This window comes from Podarcis pityusensis (genome assembly GCF_964106645.2).
Source record: "Podarcis pityusensis genome assembly, chromosome: 3".
Lineage (NCBI taxonomy): Eukaryota > Metazoa > Chordata > Lepidosauria > Squamata > Lacertidae > Podarcis > Podarcis pityusensis.
The window spans coordinates 58,982,739-59,009,082 of NC_138026.1; the positions used below are offsets into that span (position 1 = coordinate 58,982,739).

General features: G+C 43.4%; 2 protein-coding genes across 2 annotated transcripts in view; one reads left to right on the forward strand and one right to left on the reverse strand.

Annotated features, from left to right (window-relative positions):
• The window catches only part of ENPP1 (ectonucleotide pyrophosphatase/phosphodiesterase 1), a 44,189-nt gene extending 37,606 nt beyond the window's left edge, over positions 1-6,583 (forward strand). Inside the window, exons 19-25 of the mRNA XM_080999571.1 lie at positions 1,328-1,361; positions 1,458-1,612; positions 2,531-2,666; positions 2,925-3,005; positions 3,493-3,625; positions 5,718-5,874; positions 5,963-6,583. Coding sequence (XP_080855697.1) covers positions 1,328-1,361; positions 1,458-1,612; positions 2,531-2,666; positions 2,925-3,005; positions 3,493-3,625; positions 5,718-5,874; positions 5,963-6,130 — 864 coding nt within the window. The 3' untranslated portion in view covers positions 6,131-6,583. The remainder of the gene's footprint in view (positions 1-1,327; positions 1,362-1,457; positions 1,613-2,530; positions 2,667-2,924; positions 3,006-3,492; positions 3,626-5,717; positions 5,875-5,962) is intronic.
• A 13,285-nt stretch (positions 6,584-19,868) lies between these two features.
• On the reverse strand, positions 19,869-24,034 carry CCN2 (cellular communication network factor 2). The gene is given in 7 exon segments (XM_080999692.1): positions 19,869-21,276; positions 22,093-22,304; positions 22,469-22,726; positions 23,184-23,403; positions 23,563-23,633; positions 23,636-23,875; positions 23,878-24,034. Coding segments are annotated over 7 exon segments (1,440 nt in total). The 5' UTR covers positions 24,020-24,034; the 3' UTR covers positions 19,869-20,979.
• Positions 24,035-26,344: the final 2,310 nt, after the last annotated feature.

Sequence of the window (26,344 nt, forward strand, 5' to 3'; positions counted from 1 at the left end):
ATGGCACTCCTGGCTAAAACCATGGAATCCTGCATAAGCTGTGTCAACATCAGTTGGCATTCAGTGATGTCAATGAGGGATTTCTATTGTTTGTAATAAATATTTTTTTTAAAAAAAAACCCTTTAAATATCTATATTTCTAACCCAGTCTTTATAATAATGTGATACCAGGGAGGGTTATCAAACAATACAATCATAACCCAAAAATAAAAGGAGCAGATAAAATCACAGCAAGGGCAGCAATAACAAGAATAATCAATATCTGGCCAGATGGTCACTCCTTGACAACCCCTGTAAAGGCTGGATGGAATAGGTGGTTTTCGGTTAACATTGGAAACTTATCAGTGTTGGTGCCAGTCATAGTTCAAGGGAAAGGACATACCGTGATGGCAGTAAGAGTGAGAGGACTGTCCCTCAATGCTGCATAACAGATGTCACTGGGATGAGGAACAGCTAGGAGAACCTGATCTTAGCATGTTTTAGAACTTTATAAGTCATTACTAGTGCCTTGAATTTTGCTTGATAGCAAGCAAATTGGGAACCATTGCAATTCTCACAAGATCAGTGCAATAGGATTCCAAGGACCTGAACCGCCAGCTGACTAGCTGCCACATTTTGCACTAGCTGTAGCTTCTGAATCATCTTCAAAGCAAGCCCCACATACAGCTTATTACAGTAATCCAATCCCAAGGTTGTCAGTGCATGAGTCATAGAGGCTAGACTGTCCCTTTTCAGGAATGGCCATAGCTGGCAAACCAGACAGAGCTGGAAAAACAGCTTTCTACTGAGACCACACCTAACAACAATGCTGGAACAAGGAGAATTATCAGACCATGAGCCTCCTCCTTCAAAGGGAAATATCTCCACCCAGCCCAGCCCCCAGATGATGATGTGAATTCAATTGTTCCTGTCTTGGTCATCAGATTGGTCTTTTGATGAGTGGGTTAGAGACCTAACCCTGCTCCACAGCTGATCTGCGCAGATCAGCTGAGGGGGAAGGAGGGAGGGCTATGTGTCTGTGATAGTTGGGTGGTCACACCCATTGCTGGCATGTGACCCTTGCAGGGTAGGCCAATGGTAAATTTAGCCCTCAACCATTGACTATTTTAGCTGGGTCTGATAGGAGCTGGAGTTCAACAGCAGCTGGAGGGCCCATAGGTTCTCTGTCTCTGAAGTGGGAGAAAGCTTTGTCACTATATCCCCTCATGGGGCCCCTGTGATTGAGAGGAACAAAGTTGAAACTTAAAAAACATTTTTTGTGAAATGTTTTGCTTGGTATGATGGTACACAAAATGACGACCTCACCTTTTGCTTTCTCTTGCCACAGATTCAACAACAGATAACTTTCAATACTTCAGAAAGTAAGCGTTGTAACTACTTAGAGAAAAGTATAAATTAAGCAGAAAATCTTTCCAGGAGAAGCAAGCTGAATTGTGTTTTTCTTCCTCCTACTCTAGTAAAGAAGATTGAAAAATACAGTTTGCCATTTGGGAGGCCCAGAGTGCTCCAAAAGAAGCAGGTCTATTGTCTTCTTCACAGCTACCATTATGTAAATGGCTTTAGCCACAAGATCAAGATGCCTTTGTGGAGTGCCTATATGGTTAACAAGCATGTAAGTACATTAGTAATCAAGGACACAGTTTATATTTAAAAGGGGGAAAAGAAGTTATCAGGAGGTGCAAGACTAGTGAGCCTAAATAATACTGAGACGAATACTGATACTAAGAGCTAAACCAAATGGTTCTTAGACAGCACAGTGGTTCCCCATAAGTATTGTGGGAGATTGCAGAACAGGCCCATGTTACAATTCAGCTAATTTACTTCATTTGATATTTAGTTGACTTTCACTGGTTTTCAACGGGTAGGTCAGGACCCCCTAGTGGGTTGCAGCCTGATCCAAGATGGGTTGCAGCAAGATCACCACCACCATGAAAACATATAGTAAAAGATAAAGAATTGGGTCACCAAATGCATGCTTGCATTAAAAGTGGGTGCTTCAGCCTGAAAAGGCCGAGAGTACCAGGGCTAGATATTGAATTGATTAGAATTCCAAGTTGAAGAATTTGAAGTTCATACATCCAAGATCTCCCACAGCAGCCTGAAGTCCTCCACTGTCACAGTCTTCTGTTGGACAAAGGCCAGGTGGACCACAACGCATCCATGTGCTTCTCACATTTGCATGTCACATGTTGTCTCACCCTAGCTATGACCAGCTTGGTCTGAAAAATGTCTGATGCTCCAAAATGAAATTTCCACCAAATAGGTCTACATAGACCTATTCCTGGTGGTGTGGCAAAATTGGAAGAGGTTTGGAATTATAAAATTCTACTATTAGAGAGTTCTCCACAAGTCATATGTTCAGCCAGCCGAACTGAGACTGGAATAATTATTGGCCAAAAAAAAAAAGCTTCACAGGCTAAACCATTTCATAGGTGACAGTCAGAGTAAGGGAGACAATTGTGAATCTGTATCTGGCTATGTAATGTGCGGTATGCATACTCAGCAACTAATGCCCCATTTTGTTAATTAGGACAATTGGACTGCATCTTCAGAAGCCACCCCAAGCTGTTTCAATGTCGACAGTCGCATTCCTTCGAACCGCAGCCAGATGTGTTCATTTTACAAAAGTCACCCCCAGCTAAACTATGGATTTCTTTTCCCACCGAGTAATTCTGTTTTCTTTCTCATTTCTAAGCAGAGCAATTTATTAGCGTACAAAGCAAGAGTTGCAGTTTTTGCTTTTATATATAAGATGTAAGGCACTGACTGACTTATGTGCATTGAATTGACATGCAACAGTGCATGCGCACATCGCTGTGACCCAGAAGTGGGCAAAAAAGGGGGGGAATGGGGCATAAGCCTTTTTTGAGACATTTCATTCAATTTTTGTAATTAATAGTTGTTTATACATTTTTAATTTTCAGATCTGATAAAGGATGAAAGATACAGTAAAGTCGAAGCATTCTTATCAAGTAATATTGTACCAATGTACCATGCTTTCCATGGTAAGGGTTAATTATGTCTTCTCTTTTTATTTTTAAAACCACCACCTGCCACCCAAACCCCTGAAACTCACTAATAAGTAAAGATGTTTGGAGGCAAGTGTGTACTCCCTCAGTTGAAGAATGGTATGAGGAGGCAGCAGGGCTGACTAACAGAGCCAGGTGAGGGGCCTGGAGGGCAGCTGCTTGAACCTCTCTGTGTTGCCACCCCAGTTTGCCTAAAAAAATATACAAAACAAGGGAAATTCCCCAGGCCACAGAGGTTATGTGTTATGAGGCCTCCAACATCCCAAAGATGTAATATTTGCCAGCCATCAGGGGATGGTGTTATGTTCATGCCATACAAAACTAGTTTGACAAATAAGAAAAATAAAGGCAGCCTATGATCTTAGTAAGGGAAATGCCAAAAGATGCTCTTTTATCCTGCATGTGTGATTGATAGGAAAGGCGCTTGTATTTCCTTGTTCAACTGCTCCCATTGTGTTTTCAGTGATATGGAACTACTTTAATGCAGTCCTACTGCCAGCCTATGCTGCAGCCAGAAATGGTGTCCATGTCATTACTGGCCCTGTGTTTGATTATGACTACAATGGCTTGTATGATACACCCGAGGAAGTGAAAAGGTAAAGATATGTCAGTTGTAGCTATTTTTAAAACCGTATTACAATTTTATGGCACTAGCTACCATAGAAAAGTTCTTACTATAGTTAATTTCTGGGATGAAACATCAGATAAAATGCATTTTGTTATCTATATCATCTATCTATCTATCTATCTATCTATCTATCATCTATCTATCATCTATCTATCTATCTACCATCTATCTATCATCTATCTATCAATCTAGCTCCCATTTTTGTATTCTCAGCAATACTGATGGGCCAATAAGTCTGTTTCACTTTCACATGAGTTCACCTATGAGTTCACCTAGAAGTTCATTGTGTTCCATTTCTGCAGACACCTGTGATTTTATTTCTTTGGAAAGTTATCCAACAATCTATATTTAAATGCTATTTTAAAACACATTTCTTTTAAAATATGTATTTCTATGGCCTCCCAAATTTGTATTTAAACATATTCTGATATGGTTTCTGAGTCAAGAATTGTATGAAGTATGAATGTTGGTGGATAAAGTAAGTTCTGATCCTCACATTAGTTTGGGAACAAAATAAAAAAATTCCTTCCAGTAGCACCTTAGAGACCAACTAAGTTAGTTATTGGTATGAGCTTTCGTGTGCATGCACACTTCTTCAGATACACTGAAACAGAAGTCACCAGACCCTTATATATAGTGAGAGGGTGGGGAGGGGTATTACTCAGAAGGGTGGTGGGAATGGGTGATTGGCTGATAGGTGTGGTAAACCTGTTGACTGTAGTTTGGGAGTTGTGGATTGGTTCAGTTCGTATATCAGTGTATGTTAATAAGGAATTCCTTTCACTCTTCCCCTCCCCCTTTTTATAACTGATGAACTACTTGAAAGCCTATTTTGACTTTAAGCAGTACAGTGGTACCTCTGGATCTGAACGGGATCCGTTCCGGAGCCCTGTTCGCATCCTGAGTAGAACGTAAGACGCGACTGCGCGTCTGTGGGTCACGTTTTGCCGCTTCCGCGCATGCACGCGACGTCATTTTGAATGTGTGCTCATGCGCGAGCGGCAAAAGCCGGAAGTACCACGCTCTGTTACTTCTGGATTGCCATGGAGCGTAACCTGAAAACGCTCAACCTGAAGCACATTTAACCCGAGGTATGACTGTATGTGCATTTATAAATAATAATTTATATTACTTTATATTATTAATAATACAAAACACATGTCCACTTTAATATAGTGGGCAAAGTTAGCCTAGCCCCCTCCTAAGCTTGAACACTCCCTCTCCTCTGTCTCCTTCATTTTTTTGGAAGATTTCATTTCCATTTTCCCTTAACTGTGTTTTGTTTTGTTTTGTTTTGTCTGAATCAGGGAACATGATTTAATGCTGACTAAAGTTTGTTTCAAAGTAAGCGTACTCTAACCATAGGATCCCTGGTTCTGACTAATTAGCAACCACAGTTAGGGGGAAATGGAAGTAGCTACTTCTGGACTGTAGCTCAGCTTTGTGGGAGAGGAGCAGAGAAGGAGAGGAGCCCAGTCATTCATGTAGTGCTGAACGAAGATTTAGCATTCAGTCCAAATACAGCCTGTGAACCTGCTACACAGATACCTACTATCATTTCGACAAATTCAATTCCTTCCTTCATCTGAGTTGCTATTGTAATTTTTCTTTCTTTCAAAGCTTTCCTTGGGAAAACAATTCTAGCTTTCCAGTTAACTAGACTCATGGTTCCAAAGAGTTCTTTTGACTTATCATGAACTCTGCTCGAAGTAACTCATTAACAGCATCATTAACTGCAAAGCTTCAGTAGGTTTTCTTTAAAATGAGGAAGTAAAGCTTTAAAAAAAGGAAACCTACTTCCAGAGAAACACATTTCATGCCTTTGACATCAAGAGACTTGATCCATCAGCAAATTCTCCTATATGATTCATTTCAAAAATGTTTTCTCACAGCAGAACTTTCTGGTGGGTTGTATTTAGCAGGATCAAACCATTTTAATGCTATAGTTTGGGCTTAAATGTTTTGTTGATTCCGCTGTCCATTCTATTGTGGTGTGACAAAACTTTAAAAGCTTACATGGACAAAGACTAAGATACTGATTTTTTAAATTTTTATTCCAGGCTCACAAGTAATCCAGAAGTTCTCATTCCAACTCACTACTTTATTATCTTGACAAGCTGCAAAAATGTTTCCCAGACTCCTTGGCAATGCGAAGGGTCTCTTGACGTTGCATCTTATGTTATACCTCACAAAGAAGACAACAGTGAAAGCTGCGCAGTGAGTAATCCCAATTCCCCCCCCCCCAAATAAGACAGGCACACTCTGTGGCAATCTTTTACACAACCTTTTCTCTCTGCTCCAACAGAATGGCAAGCCTGAGTCCTCGTGGGTGGAAGAGAGAATTAAGTTCCATACAACCCGAGTCAGAGATGTGGAACTTCTTACGGGACTAAGTTTCTACCATGACAGAAAACAGCCTGTATCCGACATATTACAGTTAAAAACTTATTTGCCAAGCTTGGACAAGGCCTAATGTGAGTTTCTATACAGAAAGAGAGAGAAAGAAAGAAACTATATTGCACAAAGTAAATTTTTTAATCGTGCTGGAAGATACTTTTTTTTGAAGATGCTTGAGCAAAATGGGAGCTGGAAAGACTCTCTGCCACATTTGTATCTCAGGGACATTTTATGGACCAACTATAGCAAAAGAGAACAGCTTCTCCCAGCCTGTTATCCGCATGAATGAGGTGGAAATTTTTTGTATATTATTAAAGTCATTCTGCCAGCCATACGTAAATGGACGCACATGCAACGTCAACAGCTCTTTTCAACTTCATTTAAGTGTACTGGAATTACTTTATTTTTGTTTATAGTGGATTATTTGTGTTAATAGTGGATTAACTAAAAGTGAAACAACTGGCATGTATATTTTTTAAAAAAGAAGAAATAATATAAATACTAAATAAAGATACAGCCATGTTCTGGAGTTGTTTTCCAGAATGTACTGTATGTCAAATACTTATAGAAAGAAGAGGCTTCTGGTAGCTTTGTAATAGCTTTGTAATATTTGCTGAAAAGAAAAGAAAAAATCACTAGCATATTTGTACTACCCACTCCCTTTTCCGGAAATTGAAAAAATACTGATTTTAAGATACTAGTCCTTTTGAGTAACACATATTTGCTGGTTAGATTTGCTGGTACTGCTTTTAAAAAATAGGGAGAGGTTATCATTTGTCATAAAGATTCCCTTTCCCCTTTGAGATGCAGGAGAATCATTTAACTCAAACAGAAGAAAGTAAATCCATATATACCATTCAGTGTTAAATGCTGTTTTACACCTAGAAGATTATTCCAATTCCATTTGCCAAAAACCCTGATGCTGGCTGATCCCAACAACTCCAACATAGAATCCGCTTTGGGTATGGGATCAGGCATCAGGAGTGGTGATCTTATTAATGCTTCTGAAGTTTGTACAAAATCTAATAGGCCCACCTTGCTTTGGAATGGAAACCACTCGAGAGGACCACATGCTTAGAGATTCCGTGATCGCACCTAACTCTAACATTTCCTTTATTTACTTCCTTATCTTCTCCAGCACTTTCCCATTCACATGTTAAAGATTTCAGCATATTCACTCAGGACTTTCAAAATTCCCTATTAACTTGTTCAGGAATTCACTGTTACAAGAGAATGCTGGATTAGATGGGCCTGATCCAGCTTCCGATGTACTTAAGTTGCCTTCTGTAAAGGTGATCACACTCAGTGCTAAGTATTATCCACCACACAGAAATATGCACGCTTGGTGAAACAGCGCCACCAGGTGATCTGGACATAACATTTCATGAGCGTTTGAACACAACAAAACACAAACAAGTTCTGAAGCATTATTTTTTCCAAGACTTTATAGAATAAAATGTGGGCTTCATTTTTTTATGGCGACTGTTTGCCACTTGAAAATATTCATTTTGCTAATCAAAGTGACATACCATCGCAAAATGAAGCCCACATTTTATTCTATAAAGTGTCTTTAAAAAGAAAAATATCTCTGCTTGTCTGCTTTAGTTGGCAGATAAGATATACAGCGTTTGCCAACCTAGTGCCTTCCAAATGTTTTGAACTACAATCTCCTCCAGCCAGCATTTATTTTACAAATAAATACAAATACAGTGGTACCTCGGGTTACATATGCTTCAGGTTACATACGCTTCAGGTTACATACGCTTCAGGTTACAGACTCCACTAACCCAGAAATAGTATCTCGGGTTAAGAACTTTGCCCCAGGATGAGAACAGAAATCGTACTCCGGCGGCGCGGCAGCAGCAGGAGGCCCCATTAGCTGAAGTAGTGCTTCAGGTTAAGAACAGTTTCAGGTTAAGAATGGACCTCCGGAACAAATTAAGTACTTAACCCGAGGTACCACTGTATTTATTTTAGAAAATTTGTATGTCACCTAATTGTAAATAAACTCCCTAAGTGGTTTACCATTAATTTAACCAGTAATGCTAATATAATTCTTCTCCTCCTTCTTCTTTTTCTTGTGTGATCACTCATAGCTGAGTAAGATTTGTCTTCCATAAACATGGTTTTAACAGTGAGTCTGTAAGTGACTGTGGAGGCCAATTCTGGATCCACACGTCCTTCCACAGTGGGGACATAGGTTTCTGGGTGGGAGTTGATCATGGTGGGGGCTTGCCAAATGTGCCTTCCTCTTGGCACATTTCTCCCTTTCGTCCTGAGTTTGAGCATCTTCAAAGTCCATGACACCTTTGGTAAAGGCTGTTCTCCAATTGGAGCGCTCGCAGGCCAGTGTTTCCCAGTTGTCGGTGTTTATGCGACATTCTTTTAGACTTGCCTTGAGAGAGTCTTTGAACCGCTTTTGTTGACCACCAGCATTAAGCTTACCACTTTTAAGTTCGGAAGAGAGTAGTTGCTTTGGAAGCTAATAGAATTATGCTGCCACCAACGTACATAGTTGTTGTAAATGGTAGCTGTGCTTCTTTTGCATACACTTAAGCTCTAATTCAGGCATAGGGAAACTCCTGGCAGAAGTCCTCAGTTGGCCCTTGAAGACATTGTTCCCAAGCCATGCCCACCTGCCTCACACTTGGCACCATATGATGTCAGTTGTGGGATGGACAATGCCAAGGCAGCAAAGGAGGAACCTGGAGGCCTCAAGTGTTCTCTCAACTTTGAGCTGCCCTGGGATTGGCTCCACTCAGGAGCTCCAGAATCCTGCCGTAAGTGCCAAATGCGAGTCCACATAATTCATCTCCAATTGGGAGCTTTTCAGCTCTAGTCGTGAGCAATGCATCTGGGATTGTCTCCTGTCACCAACATTTTGTCTCCTTTGTAGGCTAGCTTCTATTTAAGTCATTCTGCAAATGCTTGCTTTGAAATAAAATTGTGTAAACAAAGGAACGTTTTTTCCTTTGCTGAGCAGCTTGAATTTAATTAGTGTCTAATTGAACTGCCACCAACTATGCTTTTTGCACTTCATTGCCATGTAACGGACGGTGCCTTTTTATTTTTCATCTATATACCCATTTGTATGTATCAACCAACTGAGGATCATGCTGTGCATCTGGTGAAGTGGACTCTAGTTCACAAACGCTTGTGCCATAATTAAATGTGTTTGTCTTTTAAGATTCGGCAAGATTCTTTGTTGTTCTAGTCAGCAGACTGAGATAAATGGATGGTTTGGGAAGCATTACATTGTTATAACTGTTCTCTATAATCAGGGCAGAGGCAAAGGTCGGGCTAAGTTTCAGTATTATCAGTGATGTTTAGGTGTGAATTTAAAAGCCACAACCAGTTGTTGTGCAGTGGCAGTAAAGGCTGCCACTAGGGATGGAGGAGAAATTCAGTTCAGTAAATTTATCAAATCTGCACTTTTCAAAAGAGAACAGAAGCGCAGTCATCCTTCTCTCTTATCCGAATTTCACAATGCAGTTCCTCAACCACTGTTTACAAAAATGCATATGTTGGGGGAAAGTATGCTTAAAAGTGAAGATGTTGGTGAAAATAACATACAGAAACTCATGATATCAGGGAAAATTGCTTGCAAAAATGTGTGTGTTAATCAAAACTGCATATAAAAATGTGTTTATTGGGAGAAAAATCTCATGAAAATGCTGTGTAATTTTCATGAGAACTGAACTTAAGGGGAAAATTAGAAAGAGGATAGAAACTGACAGATCCTTTCATCTTTAGCTGCTACGTAAGTATCTGTCACATATTTAAAGGTAAAGGGTAAAGGGACCCCTGACCATTAGGTCCAGTCGTGACCGACTCTGGGGTTGCAGCGCTCATCTCGCTTTATTGGCCAAGGGAGCTGGCGTACAGCTTCCGGGTCATGTGGCCAGCATGACTAAGCCGCTTCTGGCAAACCAGAGCAGCGCACGGAAACGCCGTTTACCTTCCTGCCGGAGCGGTACCTATTTATCTACTTGCACTTTGACATGCTTTCGAACTGCTAGGTTGGCAGGAGCAGGGACCGAGCAACGGGAGCTCACCCCATCACGGGGATTTGAACCGCCGACCTTCTGATCGGCAAGTCCTAGGCTCTGTGGTTTAACCCACAGCGCCACCCGCTTCCCTGTCACATATTTATTCCACCCAAATTGTGGAAAATACACAAAAGATGTACATTTATTTACATCTTTAATTAGCTACGTTTCTCTGCTCCTCTGAAAAGGGTGAGTCTTTGTAAATGGAGCACTTTTTTAAAAAGCCCAACAGTAGCAACCTGTACTTGACAAGAAAAAGCACTTTTACCTATTTCTCCATTGGTGGGCCAAATTATATGGGGCACTAAATACTTCGAATGCTTCCAGACTGAGGGCCTTTGGTGCTTCCTAATCAGTCCATGTGCTGCATATGCAAGTACATTGGAAAATCTGCACTATTGGGCTCCCTCCACATGTCCTCCAGCACGTTCTGGCCACACAAAGAGCATGATTCTCTTCCCATTTTCTCACAGGCCCTCGTTGTTGTTTAGCCGTTTAGTCGTGTCAAACTCTTCGTGACCCCATGGACCAGAGCACGCCAAGCACTCCTGTCTTCCACTGCCTCCCACAGTTTGATCTTTAATTGTTGCTTCCATCTATCTGGAATTGCTCTCTTCCCTCAGTATGAGGCAGACCAGACGTTTATGCAGAGTGAACAGCTTCCTTTTCCCCACTTCAAATGTGCTCCCAGCCTTAGGCTGTTCTGTGGCTCTACCACAGGAGGGCAATATGACCAACTATTCAACATTTTCTATGAGGAGCAGCACCAACAAAAATGAATATGCATATGCAGGCAGTTTGGGCATTAGGAATGGTACAGTTGAGGGCAGTATGTAAACTGGAACATGGATCCCCTTACTCTTTCCTGGGACTTCTCAGGCAATCATTCCAAAATATTCTTTCTCAGTGGGACTTTGAATGTTGCTGTGTGGAGTGCTCCTTTTCAGAGTGCCAGCATGTCTTTTATCATTCCATCCTCCGCCCCCCCATTTTCTACCCTCCCCTCCAAAAGCCAGTCAACATTCTGTCACCAGTGAACATTCTCAGTTCTTACAGACTCAGAGCTCCTGGGTTTATTTTTTCCAAAACGTTTCATTAATATGCCATACTGCCTCCAAAGGAACTTACAGCAGGAATTCAGCAATGCTGGAAAATCAGTCTGAGTGCTTCATGAGTCTGGGTTTCTCACTTTCGAGTCCTATACTCCAGTCAAGGAGTGGGGAACCTGTGTCCTTTCAAATATTGGTCCCCAACTCTCATTAATCATGAAGCAGCATGGCCAATGGTCCACAATAACGGGAGCTGTAGTGCACCAATATTTGCAGGGCCACGGGTTAGTCCGGCCCCTGATGTAGGCACTGGGGTTCAGTGGCTCTGAATGGAGATGATTGTTATTCTTTTTAACCCTTTTTGTGTTTGAGGTTACAGGGAAAGGAAAATAGGTGGTACTGACCTCCTGCCCTTTCACTACTGGGAGTCTCTGCTGGATAAAAACCCCTTCCATTAATAGAAGAAACCCTGGATCTATACAATTTTATCCCCCTGTTTAATCTTCTCTCTCTTGTCTTGCAGCTTGTAAGCTCTTCTGGGACAGGAGAATTCGCCTTATTACTCTGTAAAGTTCCGTGCACGTAAAACATGTAATATCCATCGGCCACACAAAATGAATTTTACTTCACTATTTCTGGTGTATTCAAAACTGCTCACAAATAAAAGAGATGAAATACATTGGAATATAACCTGACATTAGAAGCAACAATATTAAAACACGTTAAAAGTAGAGCACATGTTTGTTTGTTTTTCTTATTAATCCAATTCAGAGATCTTTGCACATTTTTCTGTTGGCACATGCATGCTATTGTGAGTGAGGATCTCCTGTCAGATAAATGGCTGGTGTGGTCAGCTTTGCCAACAGCTATCACTGGTTGAAGCATTAGAAAGAATGGATTGGCATGAGGCCTCCGCCCCAATAAATAATTACCAGTTTCATGATGTGAACACAATCTCCGTTTGGGAACAACATGTCAACCTTTTTTGCTCGATTTGGCAAAACAATCCAATGCTTATACCCCTCACTGTGCTGGATTAGATAGCAATGTCCCTCCAGCCTCCCCTAGCTGCCAAACAAAGCTATCAGAAGGTCCCAAAATGGCAGGGTGGGGCTGAGCTGGTTTCACTGCCATCATATCCTAGTGTTGGGCCCAATCTGGGCCAAGCCATCCTGCACCTTTTGTTCTACCATGTACATCTGGGCTGTGGATGCAGTGCTAGCCCCACCAGTGGGAAGTTCTCTTAGGATGTCAATGGTGCCCACCTGATAGGCTACAGAACTGAGTTCTGGCAAGTTCCGGCTGGGGAAAAGCCTTGGGGACATTTGAGAAGAGGCATGCAGGGCAGAAGGAAGATTCACAGTGGAAGCCTCCTTCTCTGTATTGATGGGCCTTCCTTCACCAGAAGCTTATGTGTCACTATTTATGCTTCATTTAAGAACGGTGCCCTTCCCCAGAGTATAAATAGATTTACCATAGTTGGTATGAGCAGTTGCTGCAATATTGGTCCAAGAAAATAAAATAAAAGGAAACTGATACAACTTGGAGAAACAGATCTAATAATAGACATAAATTTATGGGGTAAGAACCATTGGCTGCAGATGTCAACATGCCTGCATTGGCATTACATATGCTAAAATTATAGATGTCAGCTTTATGATCGATGAAGCAGAGGACATCTACACAATCTATCTTTATTCACTTCTGGCCTACTTCTCGAATGGTGTGAAGTTTCACGGTGAATGCATATTTCTCATGGGAATTTCTCTTTCTTTACCCACCCTCTGATGTATACTGAATGTGTGGCAGTGGTATTCTGAAATCTTGACCTGGATAACTTGGATCTGTCACAGACCTTACTGCATGTTCACTGTGCACATGGGAGGGGTAGATATTAGCATATCCTGGATTGTTCTACCCATTAGCAAGTTATTTGCCTCAGGCGGTGGATTTTATGGGCTGGCAGATCAGTGCCTCCCCAGTTCATCTGCCTCAGGACTACAGTCCTTGCCCACATCTGAGCCAACCACCTCCCGATGCTATTTTTGCTGGCCTGACAATTATAGTTGCTAAGGTGGTAGTCAAGGGCCTTGTCAGCCACCACTCCCAGCCTAGTGGACTGTAGGAGTGTTGCCGCTGCTTGTCCATTGCTTATGATCCTAAAGGTCTGCCTAGGCCACTCACCTGTGCCTCAGTCTGAGGGAGGGAAATGTGGGTGAAATAGAGGCAATGTGGGTGAGGTGGCCCCAGCGGCGTAGCGTGGGTTATCAGCACCTGGGGCAAGGCAAGTAATTTGCGCCCCCTAACCCGGGGCAAGGCAAATAATTTGCGCCCCCTAACCCGGGGCAAGGCAAGTACAGTAATTTACTCTCCCAAGCAGCAGCAGCAGCAGCGAGGCTTCTCTTTCCCCCGCGCTCTCCTGGAGCTGCCTCTTTTCTTTCCTTTTTTCCCTTTCTCCAAGGCTTTTCGCTTTCTCTCCTTAATTGATTCCTCCTCCACACCGCAGCGTTTCCTAGCTGCTTCCCCCCCCTTCCCCTCTCTCTCCTCCTCGCTCTGCTTGCCTTGCCCTGCACCGGCAGCAGCAGGCGCAGCCAGACCCCCGCCAGCCAGCCCGCCCGCCCGCCCACCCGGCTTCCTCTCCTTTTTTTGCCCGCGGCAGAAGGCTTCGCTCTCCCCCTTCCGCGACCTCCTCGCCAAGCCGAGCGAGCGCGGGCTCCCTAACCCGTGGATTTTAGTAGGGGCAGAGAGCTGCTAGTGCGAGCGCGCCCCCCGCCCATGTTGCGCCCGGTGCGGCCGGCCCCCCTGGCACCCCCCACGCTACGCCACTGGGTGGCCCTGGAGAGCTTCACAGTATATCACAGTGAAATTTAAAAAAAATATTTGTCAATGCCAAAGTGGTGGTAACCTGAGCACTTTCCAAGGTCACCTTACCCACAGTGCCTCAGTCTGAGCAAAGACTCTATGATACTCAGAGCAGTACAGAGGCAAGATAGCCCCAGATGAGGCGGGTTGTGGAGGAATCAGAAGTGAGCAGGCAAGAGGAAGATTGGTAGCTCGGTGGCCTCAGGTGGAAAAACATTTTGTTTCTCCCCAAGCATATCCCTCACATGTGGGGAGAAGCCTGCTGCTGGAAGAGGTCAGGAAATCAAGTATGCAGCATCTGTTTGTATATGTAACTCCCCATCAGGCTAGGGATATCTACCAACAAATGCTCCAATAGTATCCCTGTTTTTGACAAATTTAAATGTATTGTTTAATATTTATATTTATGTTCTGCTTTTGCATGAGTATCACCTCAATTTGCAAAACCTTTGAACGTATCTAAATACAGTGCAGTCCTAATCATGTTATTCAAAAGCAAGACTCACTATATTCAGTACTGACTCCCTTGTAAGTGTGCTTTGGAACAAACCATTACAGTGGTACCTCGGGTTACATGCACTTCAGGTTACATACGCTTCAGGTTACAGAGTCCGCTAACCCAGAAATAGTACCTCAGGTTAAGAACTTTGCATCAGGATGAGAACAGAAATTGTGCAGCAGCGTCGCGGCGGCAGCGGGAGGACCCAGTAGCTAAAGTGGTGCTTCAGGTTAAGAACAGTTTCAGGTTAAGAACGGACCTCCAGAACGGATTAAGTTCTTAATTTGAGGTACCACTGTACAGTGCAAGCTGAACCACATCTATTCAGAAGTCAGTCCTATTGAATTCAGTGGGACTTACTTCCAGGCAACTGAGGTTAGGGTTGCAGCCTTATTGTGGTTACAGAACAGGTTATCTTAAGACATCTTTGGCATTTCCTGTTTCAAGTCAGTCTGAAAATGTGGCATTTTGGTAACTTCCATTTATGGACATGTAGGGGAAATCCAGAAGGGTTTTTGTTTTTTGTTTTTTAAGGGGGGTGGGTGGGAGATGGAAAAATGAAGTTAAGAAAATATTAACTGAGCTCTTTCTGTTCTCAGGTTCCTCTTGTTTTTTGGGTACAGTCTTACATTGCTTTTTCTTCCCAGTTGGCTGGATGGACTTCTTGGTAACTGTTTCCATATGTTAAGAACATAAAACATTGGATAATCTATAGAGTTAATGCCACACCCAGCCCATTTTCTAATTAGGGCAACGATCATGCCCTAAATGTATAAGATTCAAAAGGCAACATTTTGTTGTGGGTTCAGGGCTAGGGTGATGTTGTTCACCTTGTTGGTTTTATGCCTTTCATTATATTGATAGCAAAAGTGCTTTTTTATAGCACTGTGTGTTTGGGAAAGGACTTACACTATTAAGAAAGAATGCAAATTACCTAACTGGGGTTTGCTCTTTCTAGAAAAAGCACTAAAAAGGAAGAAGCAAATTTTCTGAAGTGGCTCCAGCTTCTTCATGAGTCAGACAAATGGATTCTATTCAAGAGACTTATTTATTTCTAAGTGGCTATGGATTGTGGTTCATTCCTTAATTCATGCCTTTGGACTATTATAACATCACTAGCATTGACAGCAGCAAATATGGAAGCATAAGAGCTGAACAACACTAATTATTTGGTACATTTATGCCCACTGCAGCTTACCTGGATGGGGCAGGCTGGTGTTGAGGTCAGGGTTATTGGAGAAAAACAAATACATTTAATTCTCTTGAGCATCTAGTTAATGTTTCTTTAAAACACACAAAGGCACTGTTTGTCTAGCAATGTAACCAGCCCTTGTTTGTAGTCTCTCTGTTTAAGTTAACTCTGCCCCTAAAAGCTGAACCATTTTGTTTTTTCTCTCCTGATATGCTGATACAAAGGCTGAATCTACACTGATCTGTAAAAATGCTGTTAAAGGCTATTTTAAAAAACGTTATATAGCTCTCAATGCAGCGCCCTCTGGTGTCACATTTTTATAATGCATTGCTAACATTATAACCGGCCAGTGTAGATTCGCCCAAGATGTCTGCTATTTTTCTCTTTCATCTCTACTCATCCCATAAATAGTTTCTTTCAAGATAATCTGCTCCTTCATGAATAAAGCCTTTGAACTCCAGAAGCTGTAAGTGATCATTTCTATATAATTCATCCAGGCTGCAAGCTCTTCTAACAAGGGTTGCATAGGCAAAACCAATCCAGTGCTTCTTGCACAGCCACAACTTTGCTATTGTCCTGCCCTAGTTGAGTCTGATTTGTGTAAGTTGCAGTGCTGCTGCTGATGGGAGGGGGGCTTCACACCACCGTTCCAGCTGCTGCTGATACTACCCAGGCTCTCAAGTACTTGAGTCCTTACAAAAATGCTTCTCTCTATTGATCCCATCTGCATCACAATGGATACTGAAGTAAAAACTTGGGGAAATCAACATGATTGCTCCTGGCACAGTCAAGCGTGACACATTTATAGACAAAGATTATTCTAGCTGGGTTTCGAGGAATAGCCAACACCTCCCCTTGTGTAACTCACACATCCAGCCAGGAAAGTAACATCACTTCATGAATCACAGCAGATTAACTGCCAAACAATCACAGTAGATTAATGTCTGAGTTTGGATGAGAAATTGTCAACGCCAGCAGGTGGTGTCGAGTTAAATAGAAAGGCTTCGTTCCTTCTCTCTCTCCTGCAACTTCTGCCCCTGCAAAGAAAGCAGTTAGGCCCATCACTGCCCAGTCAGAGACAGGAGTGAAAACAAACAAACAAACAAGATAACAAACAAAAAACATATATGAACCCCTATAATGTCTCTGTCTTGGCCAACCCTTTGCTCCCCAGTTGAATGATTCTACAGTCTCCATCCCTAGGTAGAGACAGAGAGCCAAAGTGATGCATTGGACATAGTAGTATGGACATGAAGAGGAGATGAATTGAATTGAATTCACATTCCCTGCCTCAGATCTGGTATCACTAGGTGACTTTTCCACCTCTCATGTTCTCTCAAAGAAGTCTTCTTCTTCTTCTTCTTCTTCTTCTTCTTCTTCTTCTTCTGCTTCTGCTTCTGCTTCTTCTTCTTCTTCTTCTTCTTCTTCTCTTCTATCTTGCTAAGAAATATCACTATATTTTCTTTATGGGATTGTCCTCAAACAGGTGGGTCCAGAGCACCTGCTGTGAATTTGGGGCCAAGCTGACACCACATTTCTTACAAAGTCCAAATCAATTTCTATGCGGAAGGCTCTAGCATACCCTATTTGCATGGAATAACTTCCTGGATGTAGCCCTGAATGCTTGGATGAAAATTTGGAGGTGGAAGGGAGAAATAAATAAAACTCATGGGTTTGGGGTTTTGTTTTGTTTTTAGTTTCTGGTAGGACAAATATTTCCTCGATAATAGAACTGTGATGGCTCTACCAAATGAGCTATGGTATGTTAATTGCTATGAATCCGTGTGGTTAAAAGTTTATTTCAGTAAGTTATTCATAAAACTATGTTTCATAATCTCTAGATTGTCTCAATATAGGGCCAAGCCCTCCTGTTTTATGAGCACATGGCAGACATGAGTCAAAGTGGCAATAGAGGAGACAGATGTGAGAGGGAGTTTGTTCTGGAGATGTACACAAACAAATATGCATCACATCTAATTCTTTGCCATCTGAAAAGAAAGTGGGAACATGTCACGGGCAGCAACAAATTGTGCTGGGAGGATCCTTGGTAAATTTGGGACATGTGGAAGTTCTTTTTTGTGAGTAAGCATTGGGCTGATTCCAACTTGATTTTTGCCTTTTTGCTTTTGAATTTTCAGGGCAGCAACACACAAGACTGGAGAAGTAGAGAATTATTTTTTCCTCTCTTTCCTACAGAAACAGTAAAGACATCAGTAGGGTCAAGCCATGTCGCCCCATAAACAAAGGAAATGAAGATAGACAAGGTGGTAACAACAAGCTTCACAATGAACTGTTGTATGGGTCTTTTCATGAGATCTAATTTCATCCTTAGATTGTATCTAATCTCTGCAAGCCACAGAGATCTCAAAACACCTGCGCTGCAGACTAGAATAATTATAGGGCAATGTGTGTCCTGCAGGTGATGACAGTGTTGCTATTATTTTTAGATAGGACTGTTAAGATACTTTCTTCCTTTAAAAGTAGGGGCATTGCCTATGCAGATATTTACTCCAACCACAGCAATGTAAAAACCAGCCTTCCACAATCAGTTGAAGGACTGAATAATTAGCAATTTACAGACTGTGTTCATTGACTAATGGGATCATTCTCTTCTTAATCCCCATCCACTCTGCAGTGGAAAGGTGCTATCTCTGGACTACTAAAGCACTTCTTCAATAATTTTACTGGGATACTGTTCTTCCCTATATTTGCTCCTTGGGGCACGTCTGCTATAGCAATGAGTTCCCACCATTCCAATGATCATGCAGAGCTGGCCAAAAACATTCCACTCCCTAAGGGAGTTGTACATAATACAGTTGGATTGGCAGTGAGGCAGAGTGCAACCCCTTCATTTATTTTCATGCAATAAAGAAGGTCTTCCAATTGATCAAAATGAATGGGAGGTAGGAGGGCTGGTTGGAAGAAACTGACGACTCCAGAGAACTGACTTTGATGAGATTTATGTGACTTTGCTGGCTCAAACCTTAGGAAACTTGCTACAGGGAAACCTAGAGTGTAATCTTGATTAGCTAGTGTCAATGAGAAGCAGATTGCAAATTTGAGGCTGCAATCCTGTGCATGCATGCTTGGGGCTAAGTCCCATTGAACCACTGCAGGATTCTGCCTCTAAGTAATCTTGTGTAGGGTTATATATCAGCTTAAATCTAAGTTTTGCCACTGAATGAAATTCAAGTCTTGCATGTATTTTTTATGCTCCTTCACAGACTGAATTATTAAGACAAAAATAACATAGAAAGCAATTTGGTATCATGTGACTAGTGACTTAGCAGCACAAGGAAGTTTCAGGATAGTGGGTGTGTTTTTCTTTCTAAAAGCAGGGCTGACAAAATGTCCATATGTTAGTTTTTGAGGACTGAAAACCTGTTTACATGTTACATGTTCAGCAGTATTGGCCAGCTGACATCTGGATGCTTTAGCTGAGATTCCTGCATTGCTGGGAGTCCCTTCCAACTCTACAATTCTATGATCTATGTCCAGTAACAAGGCTATACACAATATTGTTCTTGCCAGCTTGTATATGGGCAATTAGTCTCCCAGCTTGTTCTCTTGCTTAAGCCTTCCGTTCATTTCAGTGTGCAGAACTAATTGCACCCCACCAACAGGTTAGATACATCAAGGAATACCTCCCACTGGAGTGTAGGCCATGGTGCTATCAGGGCAGGACTTTAGGGCAGAAGTCCAGGACCCCACTCAGCAGAAAAAGAAGGGTCCTCAAATGAAGCACAGCTGGCTTGCCACACTGGAAAGTCATTCACATAACCATCCAAAACAGAACAGGGACATGTGTAAGCCCAGAGCAGTTAGTGTGGAGGACTGGTGGCATTTACCTGACTTCCCGCTACCAGCGTTACCGTGCTTTACTGGGAGGGAGGTGGGAAGTGGTGGGTAGGTCATTGCAGTGCAAACACACTGGCAGGAACAGCAGATTTTCGCATGGCTGCCAATGCTGTGGCAGAAGCAATCTCCCCGCCACCTACCCCATCCCATGGTAAGATGAAACAATGCAGGTGACAAGAGGTGAGGAAAGGACTTCTGCCCCCACTTTTCATGGAGCACTACTGGTCCAGAGTGTAAATATTACTGAGCTGCTGCCATTTCCAGTAACTGCCCGACCCAACAAAATCATGAGAAGCACAAGTCAATTTATATAAAAAATAAAATACTTTATTTTTTTTCCAACTAGAAAGGTGCAGACATGTAACTTTTGGTCACACTTCTCAACAGGTAACAAAACTGTTCCCAGGTGGAAAGATTGGTCAGCTAACAAATAAGCCACTCATTTCGCTACAGTCCATGTACGTTCATTAAGGCAGAGAGAATCCGATTTCCCTCTCCTTGTCCTTGATTTGACGATGAGCTTTGCAAGGACTCTGCTGGTGCATCTTGTTCAGCGAAGCATCACTTCGTTTCACTGCAACACCCGACCCCACTAACTGAACTTCCCAAAGAGAATCTATTTCATGTGTTAAATGAATGCGTTGGATTGTATTTGAATGATAAAGCCTTGAATTGTAAAAAAAAAAGATGAGGCTAACACTGATGTATCAAAGCATTAACACAAAAGGGAATAAAACTTTAAATTAACTTAGATAACTGTACAATATATATATATATGTACACACACACACACACACACACACACACACAACAGTATTTACAAGATCGTAATATTACAATATTAATTAAAAAAAAATCTAGCTTGTGGCAGGCAAATTCATTGCCACAAGCTGTCCAGTCTAATTCCGATTCATTCTGAACAAACCATTTGAATCAGAACTTCAAAGCAAAATTATTGCTGTTCTAACAGAACACAATTACTTAGCACCTTGCTGGGTGAGAATTTCCAGTCCAGCACCTACTGTCATGGAAAGCCGTGACAGTAGCCTTGCTAAGCGTCCTTTCTGATTGCACTATTTGGTGGAAGACATGCTAACACACCATGAAAAGGCTGCACGAGATGGCACATGTCCCCTTAAGTAATCCCTATACACCACCCCCATATACTCTGTTCTGAGGCGCAACTTCATTGTCGTTCCTCACTGTCCTTCTTATTATTACTATTTTTCCTTCAAACCAATGTTTGGGGTCAATAGACAGTTTTGTCTGAAATCACATAGAACATTCTGCTTTTTGTTTCCCCCCAAAAAGCAGACATTTAAATACCTTGTGCTATCGAATCACGTTGTACAAAATGAGATGCAAATTATTAAGTTCAAGTTGACCGTCAAGTTTTTCAAAGTCTCTTTTTGGGCTTTATGCCATGTCTCCGTACATCTTCCTGGAGTAGACCGACTCAAAGATGTCGTTGTCTCCAGGGCAGTTGTAGTGACACGCACAGGTCTTGATAAACATCATCCTCTTCTTCATGACCTCCCCATCGGGACACTTGAATTCCACAGGGAGGGTGGCTGTTCTGTGAGGGGTGCAGCATCGGCCATCGGTGCAGACGCCACAGAACTTGGCCCGGTAGGTCTTCACGCTGGTGCAGCCAGACAGCTCAAACTTGATAGGCTTGGAGAACTTGGGAGTACGAATACACTTCTTTCCTTTCTGTGGAGAGAGGGAGAGAGAATTCATATGTTTACATATCAGCTACACAAGGCTCCCATACACATTATCAAATATCTAAGTTTATCTCTATGTGTTATTTATTTTATAACTGTCCAATCTTAAACGTATTATGGTGGAACCAGACTCAGTTGAGATGAAGCCATGAGTTGTGGCTTCCTTGCCCCACTGATTTAAGTGAGGCCTAAATTCAGCGAATTTAACCTGCATACCTCTCACTTGGTACAATCCAACCAGTGTAAGCACTTTGTTTGTCCCACTGGTAGAGCTAAGCAAACACACAATGAAGTCAATGATACCTAAGGATCTTAAATCTGGCTAGATTATGCCTAGAAGGTATAAATGGAGTCTCGCTTACTTCAGTGGCATTTCCACCCACATATATCAGATTGTTCATGCCTAGTTCTCTTGAAAGTTTCACTCACATTCATTAAGGTCAACTCAGGGAACAACAACAGCCCTGTACAATGCATTCTCCCCAGTGTTGTATCCAATGATGGCTTTGCCTTAGAGAGAAGTATTTCCTCTCCCTAAAGGCAGGGCACCTGATGTTCACTGAGCTCTCTAGCCCACAATCCCCCTGCCTCCTCTTCTTAGAAGATGGTTGTGGGGCCCATAGAAACAGAATGGGACACAAGGCAGAGAACTGCTGTAATTGGGTGGGGGAAGAGAATTTGAGTGAAAGCATGTTCCATTAAGGCCAAACCACTGGTGGATACAAACCCTAGTTCATAGCCACCAAGTGGATCTTAACATTCACTATGTAGAAGTGCTCTAGCAAAGTGGACCCCTATTTACCTTGATGCTCTCCTCCAGGTCTGCTTCACATGGCCTCACCATGCAAAGCCTGCTTTGCTTCTCCAGTCTGCAGTGGGCATTGTCATTGGTGACTCTGGTGGAGATGCCCATTCCGCAAGTCTTGGAGCAGGCACTCCATTCAGTGGTCTGGACCAGGCAGTTGGCACGCATCATGGATGGGTCAGGTCCATAAGTGTCTTCCAGTCTATAAGCTGGAAAAAGAATAGCAGAAAGGGTTAGATTCTAGCACTAAGAGCTCATTCAGAAGGCACAGAATCCATTGATGGAGAGCATGGTTAAGGCAACCAAACTCCAGAAAGTGCCCTGTGTAGGCTATCAAGATGGAGAGGGGCATTGAGAGAGCAAACCTACTCACCAGCAAGAGCAGGTCCAACTGCAGTCTGTTCTTTGTCTTTGGGCTCATCGCACACCCATTCCTCGCAGCATTTGCCTGGCAGCTTCACGGTTCGTGGGTAAGGGCAGTCGGGGCTGGGCAGGCGAACACCCATGCTGCAGAGAGGCACACAGCCCACAGCCCCGTCCAGGCAAGTGCATCGGTATTTGCAGCTGCTCTGGAAAGACTCTCCGCTCCTGTAAACCATGCCTCCAAAGACACAGGGGGCGCCGTCCTTTGCTGCAAACAGAAAAGAGGAGCCATTCATTAAAAACAACAACCCTAGAGTGACCAAGGAGCCTAGATTTCAGCAGCTCTGCCTACACATAAAGAAAGCGACTGAACTAACCATATTTTGGGCATGCAAGGATCAACTCCTGTCCTTGGATCTGCCACCTTTGTGCGCCTCTGATGCCTTTAACAGCTGCGCAACAGGCAGAAATTCGACAGGGGAAGCTTTCTCTTGCTTGCTAGAGGAGACTGCAAGCCCCCCAGACCAATCACTTGCACCAATCTCTTCCATACACAAAGGGTGCTTTTTGTTTTAAGGCTGACTGAAGGAAGGGAAAGTATCTTAGGAAACAAAAAGCTGGAATGGGGTCACTTTTCCAGGCCCTAGAAGGGATTCCTCTCTGGACCTTCTCTGCTTCAACCCTGCTCACCGCTTCCCCCTAGAGGCAAAACTCCGGGTACTCACCGGTGCAGACGCCGATCTTCCGGTTGGCCGGGGAGCCGAAGTCGCAGAAGAGCCCCTTGTGAGGGTCGCAGGGGTCTCTCTCGGTGCACAGCTCGCCCAGCTGCTTGGCGCACACCCGGCAGCACCCGCAGCCGTCTTGCACCAGGCTGACGCCGGGCGGGCACTCGGGGGGCGCGGAGTCGCACTGGCACTGCCCGCTGCAGTCTTGGCCGGCCACGTCCTGGGGGGACACGGAGGGGGGGCAGAGGGGTCAGGATCGGACGGAGCAGGCGGAGAGACGGGAAGCCAAGAAGAGGTCTCGGCTCCGCAGCCACCCAGCGCCCCTGATCCCGCCAAGCCAAGCTCGGCTCCCGTCGAGGCCGAGTGCAGGGAGACTTACCCGGCTCCAGAGGGCGACGACGAGCGCCAAGGCGAAGCTGCGAAGGAGTCCCATCCTTGCCAGCATGTTCAGGGCGAGAGAGACGACGGCAAAAGCTGCGCGGAAGCGGAGGGGCTCCTGGTCCGGGCGAGGGCTCGCAAAATCTCCCTGCCTTGGGGCGAGAGAGGGTCGCTGCTGTCCGATCTGGCTTCGCTGGGTGCAGCCTTCGTGGGAAAGCGCCTTCCTTTGGTGCGGAGTCCGCTGGCCTGTCTTGTTCTCCGTCTTGGGAGCAGAGGAAGGTGGTTCGGTCTGAGTCTCAAGCAGGCGGCCCGGCGCTTTTTATACACTCCCGGCGCCCGGGACGCGCCAATCGGCTGAATGGAGTCCTACACAAACAGCGACATTCCTGACATTCTTCTCCACCTTCCTGCCTCATCAACTCACACCGGATTGATCCTGACCCCTTGACACTCCGCATTCCTCCTGTCTGAAAAAGCTGGCGCACTTCAGCGCACAAAAAAGGCGCTGTATTTTTCACCATCGAAAAAAAGAAGAGGGGAGGAAAAAAGCAAAAGGAGGGGGGGGGGACTTTTCTCCCGCTCCCAGCCTAGATTCTTCCCACCACCACAGACCTGATTTATAGGACTTAAAAATACGTCTCTTTTGGAATATCTCTCTCTCTCTCTCTCTCTCTCTCTCTCTCTCTCTCACACACACACACCTTTTTCAAAGGAATGGACCAGGATTTCACACACACAAAAATCGCCCTCCAAATTGCATAAATCATATGTAAAGACACCGCCAGACCAAAGAAGAAAAGGATGAAATTATTTATTTCTTGGAAAGTATTATGATTTATAATAATAATCAGGGATCACATCTGAGACATTTCCAGTTTTAAGTTCACAGGATCCAAAAGAAAGTGCTTGCAAAAACCTTTGTGAAGGTGGAGTTCCACTTAATGGAAAATGTGAACCAAATGAATGGATTCTGTTAAAAAAACATTGCCTCCGATCCCATCCAAACACTTGCTCTCCCCCCCCCCCCCATTTGAGTTTTTCCATATGTGCTTTATGAACAAACACATGAATGGATTAAAAGCTGAAATCATACAGCGTATTTGGAAACAAGATTCATCTCCCCTACACTTGTTGAGAATATTCCATTGAGCCAATAAAATCCATGTGTGGAAACAATAAAAAAAGACTGTGTTCTGTACTAGGTAAGGGCAATAAACCCTAAGAGGCTGCAGTCTGAGACACACCTGGGAGTATGCCTCATTGAACTCAGCAGGGCTTACAACTTAATAGACAGATTGTGCTTTAAGAACCCTGTTTATAAAACTTTTGCATTGCTCTTTGTGTGAGAGAGGGAGAGGACAGAGTGAGTGTGTCCACATTCCTTGTGATGGGAAGGGGTTCCATCTGCTTTTTCTCTTGATATTAATAGGGAGTGCCTATAGGGGGCATTGGTAGCTGGATGTTAACAGTGAAGTACACTTAACTGAGTGCATAAACACATAGTGGACTGTGGTACAGTACTTATATTTCTCTGGATCTGTTAAGGTCCATCAAGCACATCTGTGTGATGCACAACTGGAATGAATGGGCATAGCACATCAGCAGCACTTGATGTGCTATGCCCATTCATTCCAGTTGTGCATCACACAGATGTGCTTGATGGACCTTAACAGATCCAGAGAAATGTAAGTACCACAGTCCACTATGTGTTTATGCACTCAGTTAAGTGCACATTGCTGGGGGAAAACTTCAAAACAGCCCCAGTTCTTCCAATGGGGCTACTCTGGAGTAAATTGGTTGGGGTTTAGTGTCATTGACTGAATTCCCTAGCAATGTGAATGGCAAAAGTTCTGCTGGGCTTAATAGGTGTGAACTTGGTCCCTTCTACATCTCCAAGATACAGTCTCTCTTTCTAGCTGGAGTCCTTCCAGAGAAACAGGTAAGAATGTGTGACACGATTCATCTCCTGTCATTAGTGAGGAGCAGAGAGTTTAAGTGGGGGAAGGGGATATATCCAGGTGGCGGCTGGTGGGGAGAGGTTGCCAGGATGGTTGCTAGGAACAAGCCTGGGAATTTTTCTTTCCTTTTCCTTTTTATCTGGCCAAGAAGGCACAATATTGAAGCCTGACAGTTTTCCGCAGATTTCTTCAGACGCTCATGATTGACTTTCTGGCTGTTACCACCACCCCACCTCCTTAACAACTTGGTATGCTTTCTGCAACAACAACAACAACAAAACAAAATAAAAAAATATTTGGGGATGTTTCTTATTATATCACCTAAAGCAATATATTATGCAGTGTCTGCTTTGCAATTGACTGTGGACCACTGAATCATCCTGGGATATTTTCCCTAATAAGTACTTTCTATGAATAGAGAGAGGGAAAGGGAGACTATTTGCCCTGAAATTCTTGGCAGAATCAAGGGAGGCAGAATGGAAGATGTGGCTCCACTTTTCCCACTGCGTATGTACTAGTCATTCGTAAGCAAGACATTCCACCCAAGCACTTTTGGGCTCCTTAAACTTTCCCCCCAGTGCCTAAGCAAACAAAATAATAAAAAAAGAGAACCCACGGTATTTGTTGAATAATAGCACAGATAGAGAGATGCTTTATTATGTTCCCCAGCTTGCTCTTCCTCAAAGAGCAGTGCGGCGTACACTGATCCTCTCCCCATTTTATCGTCACATCAGCCCAGTGAGGCACATCAGGCTAGGAAATTGTGGCTCGTTTGAGTTTACCCAATAAGCTTTGCTGCTGAGCAGAGACCTGAATCTGGAACTC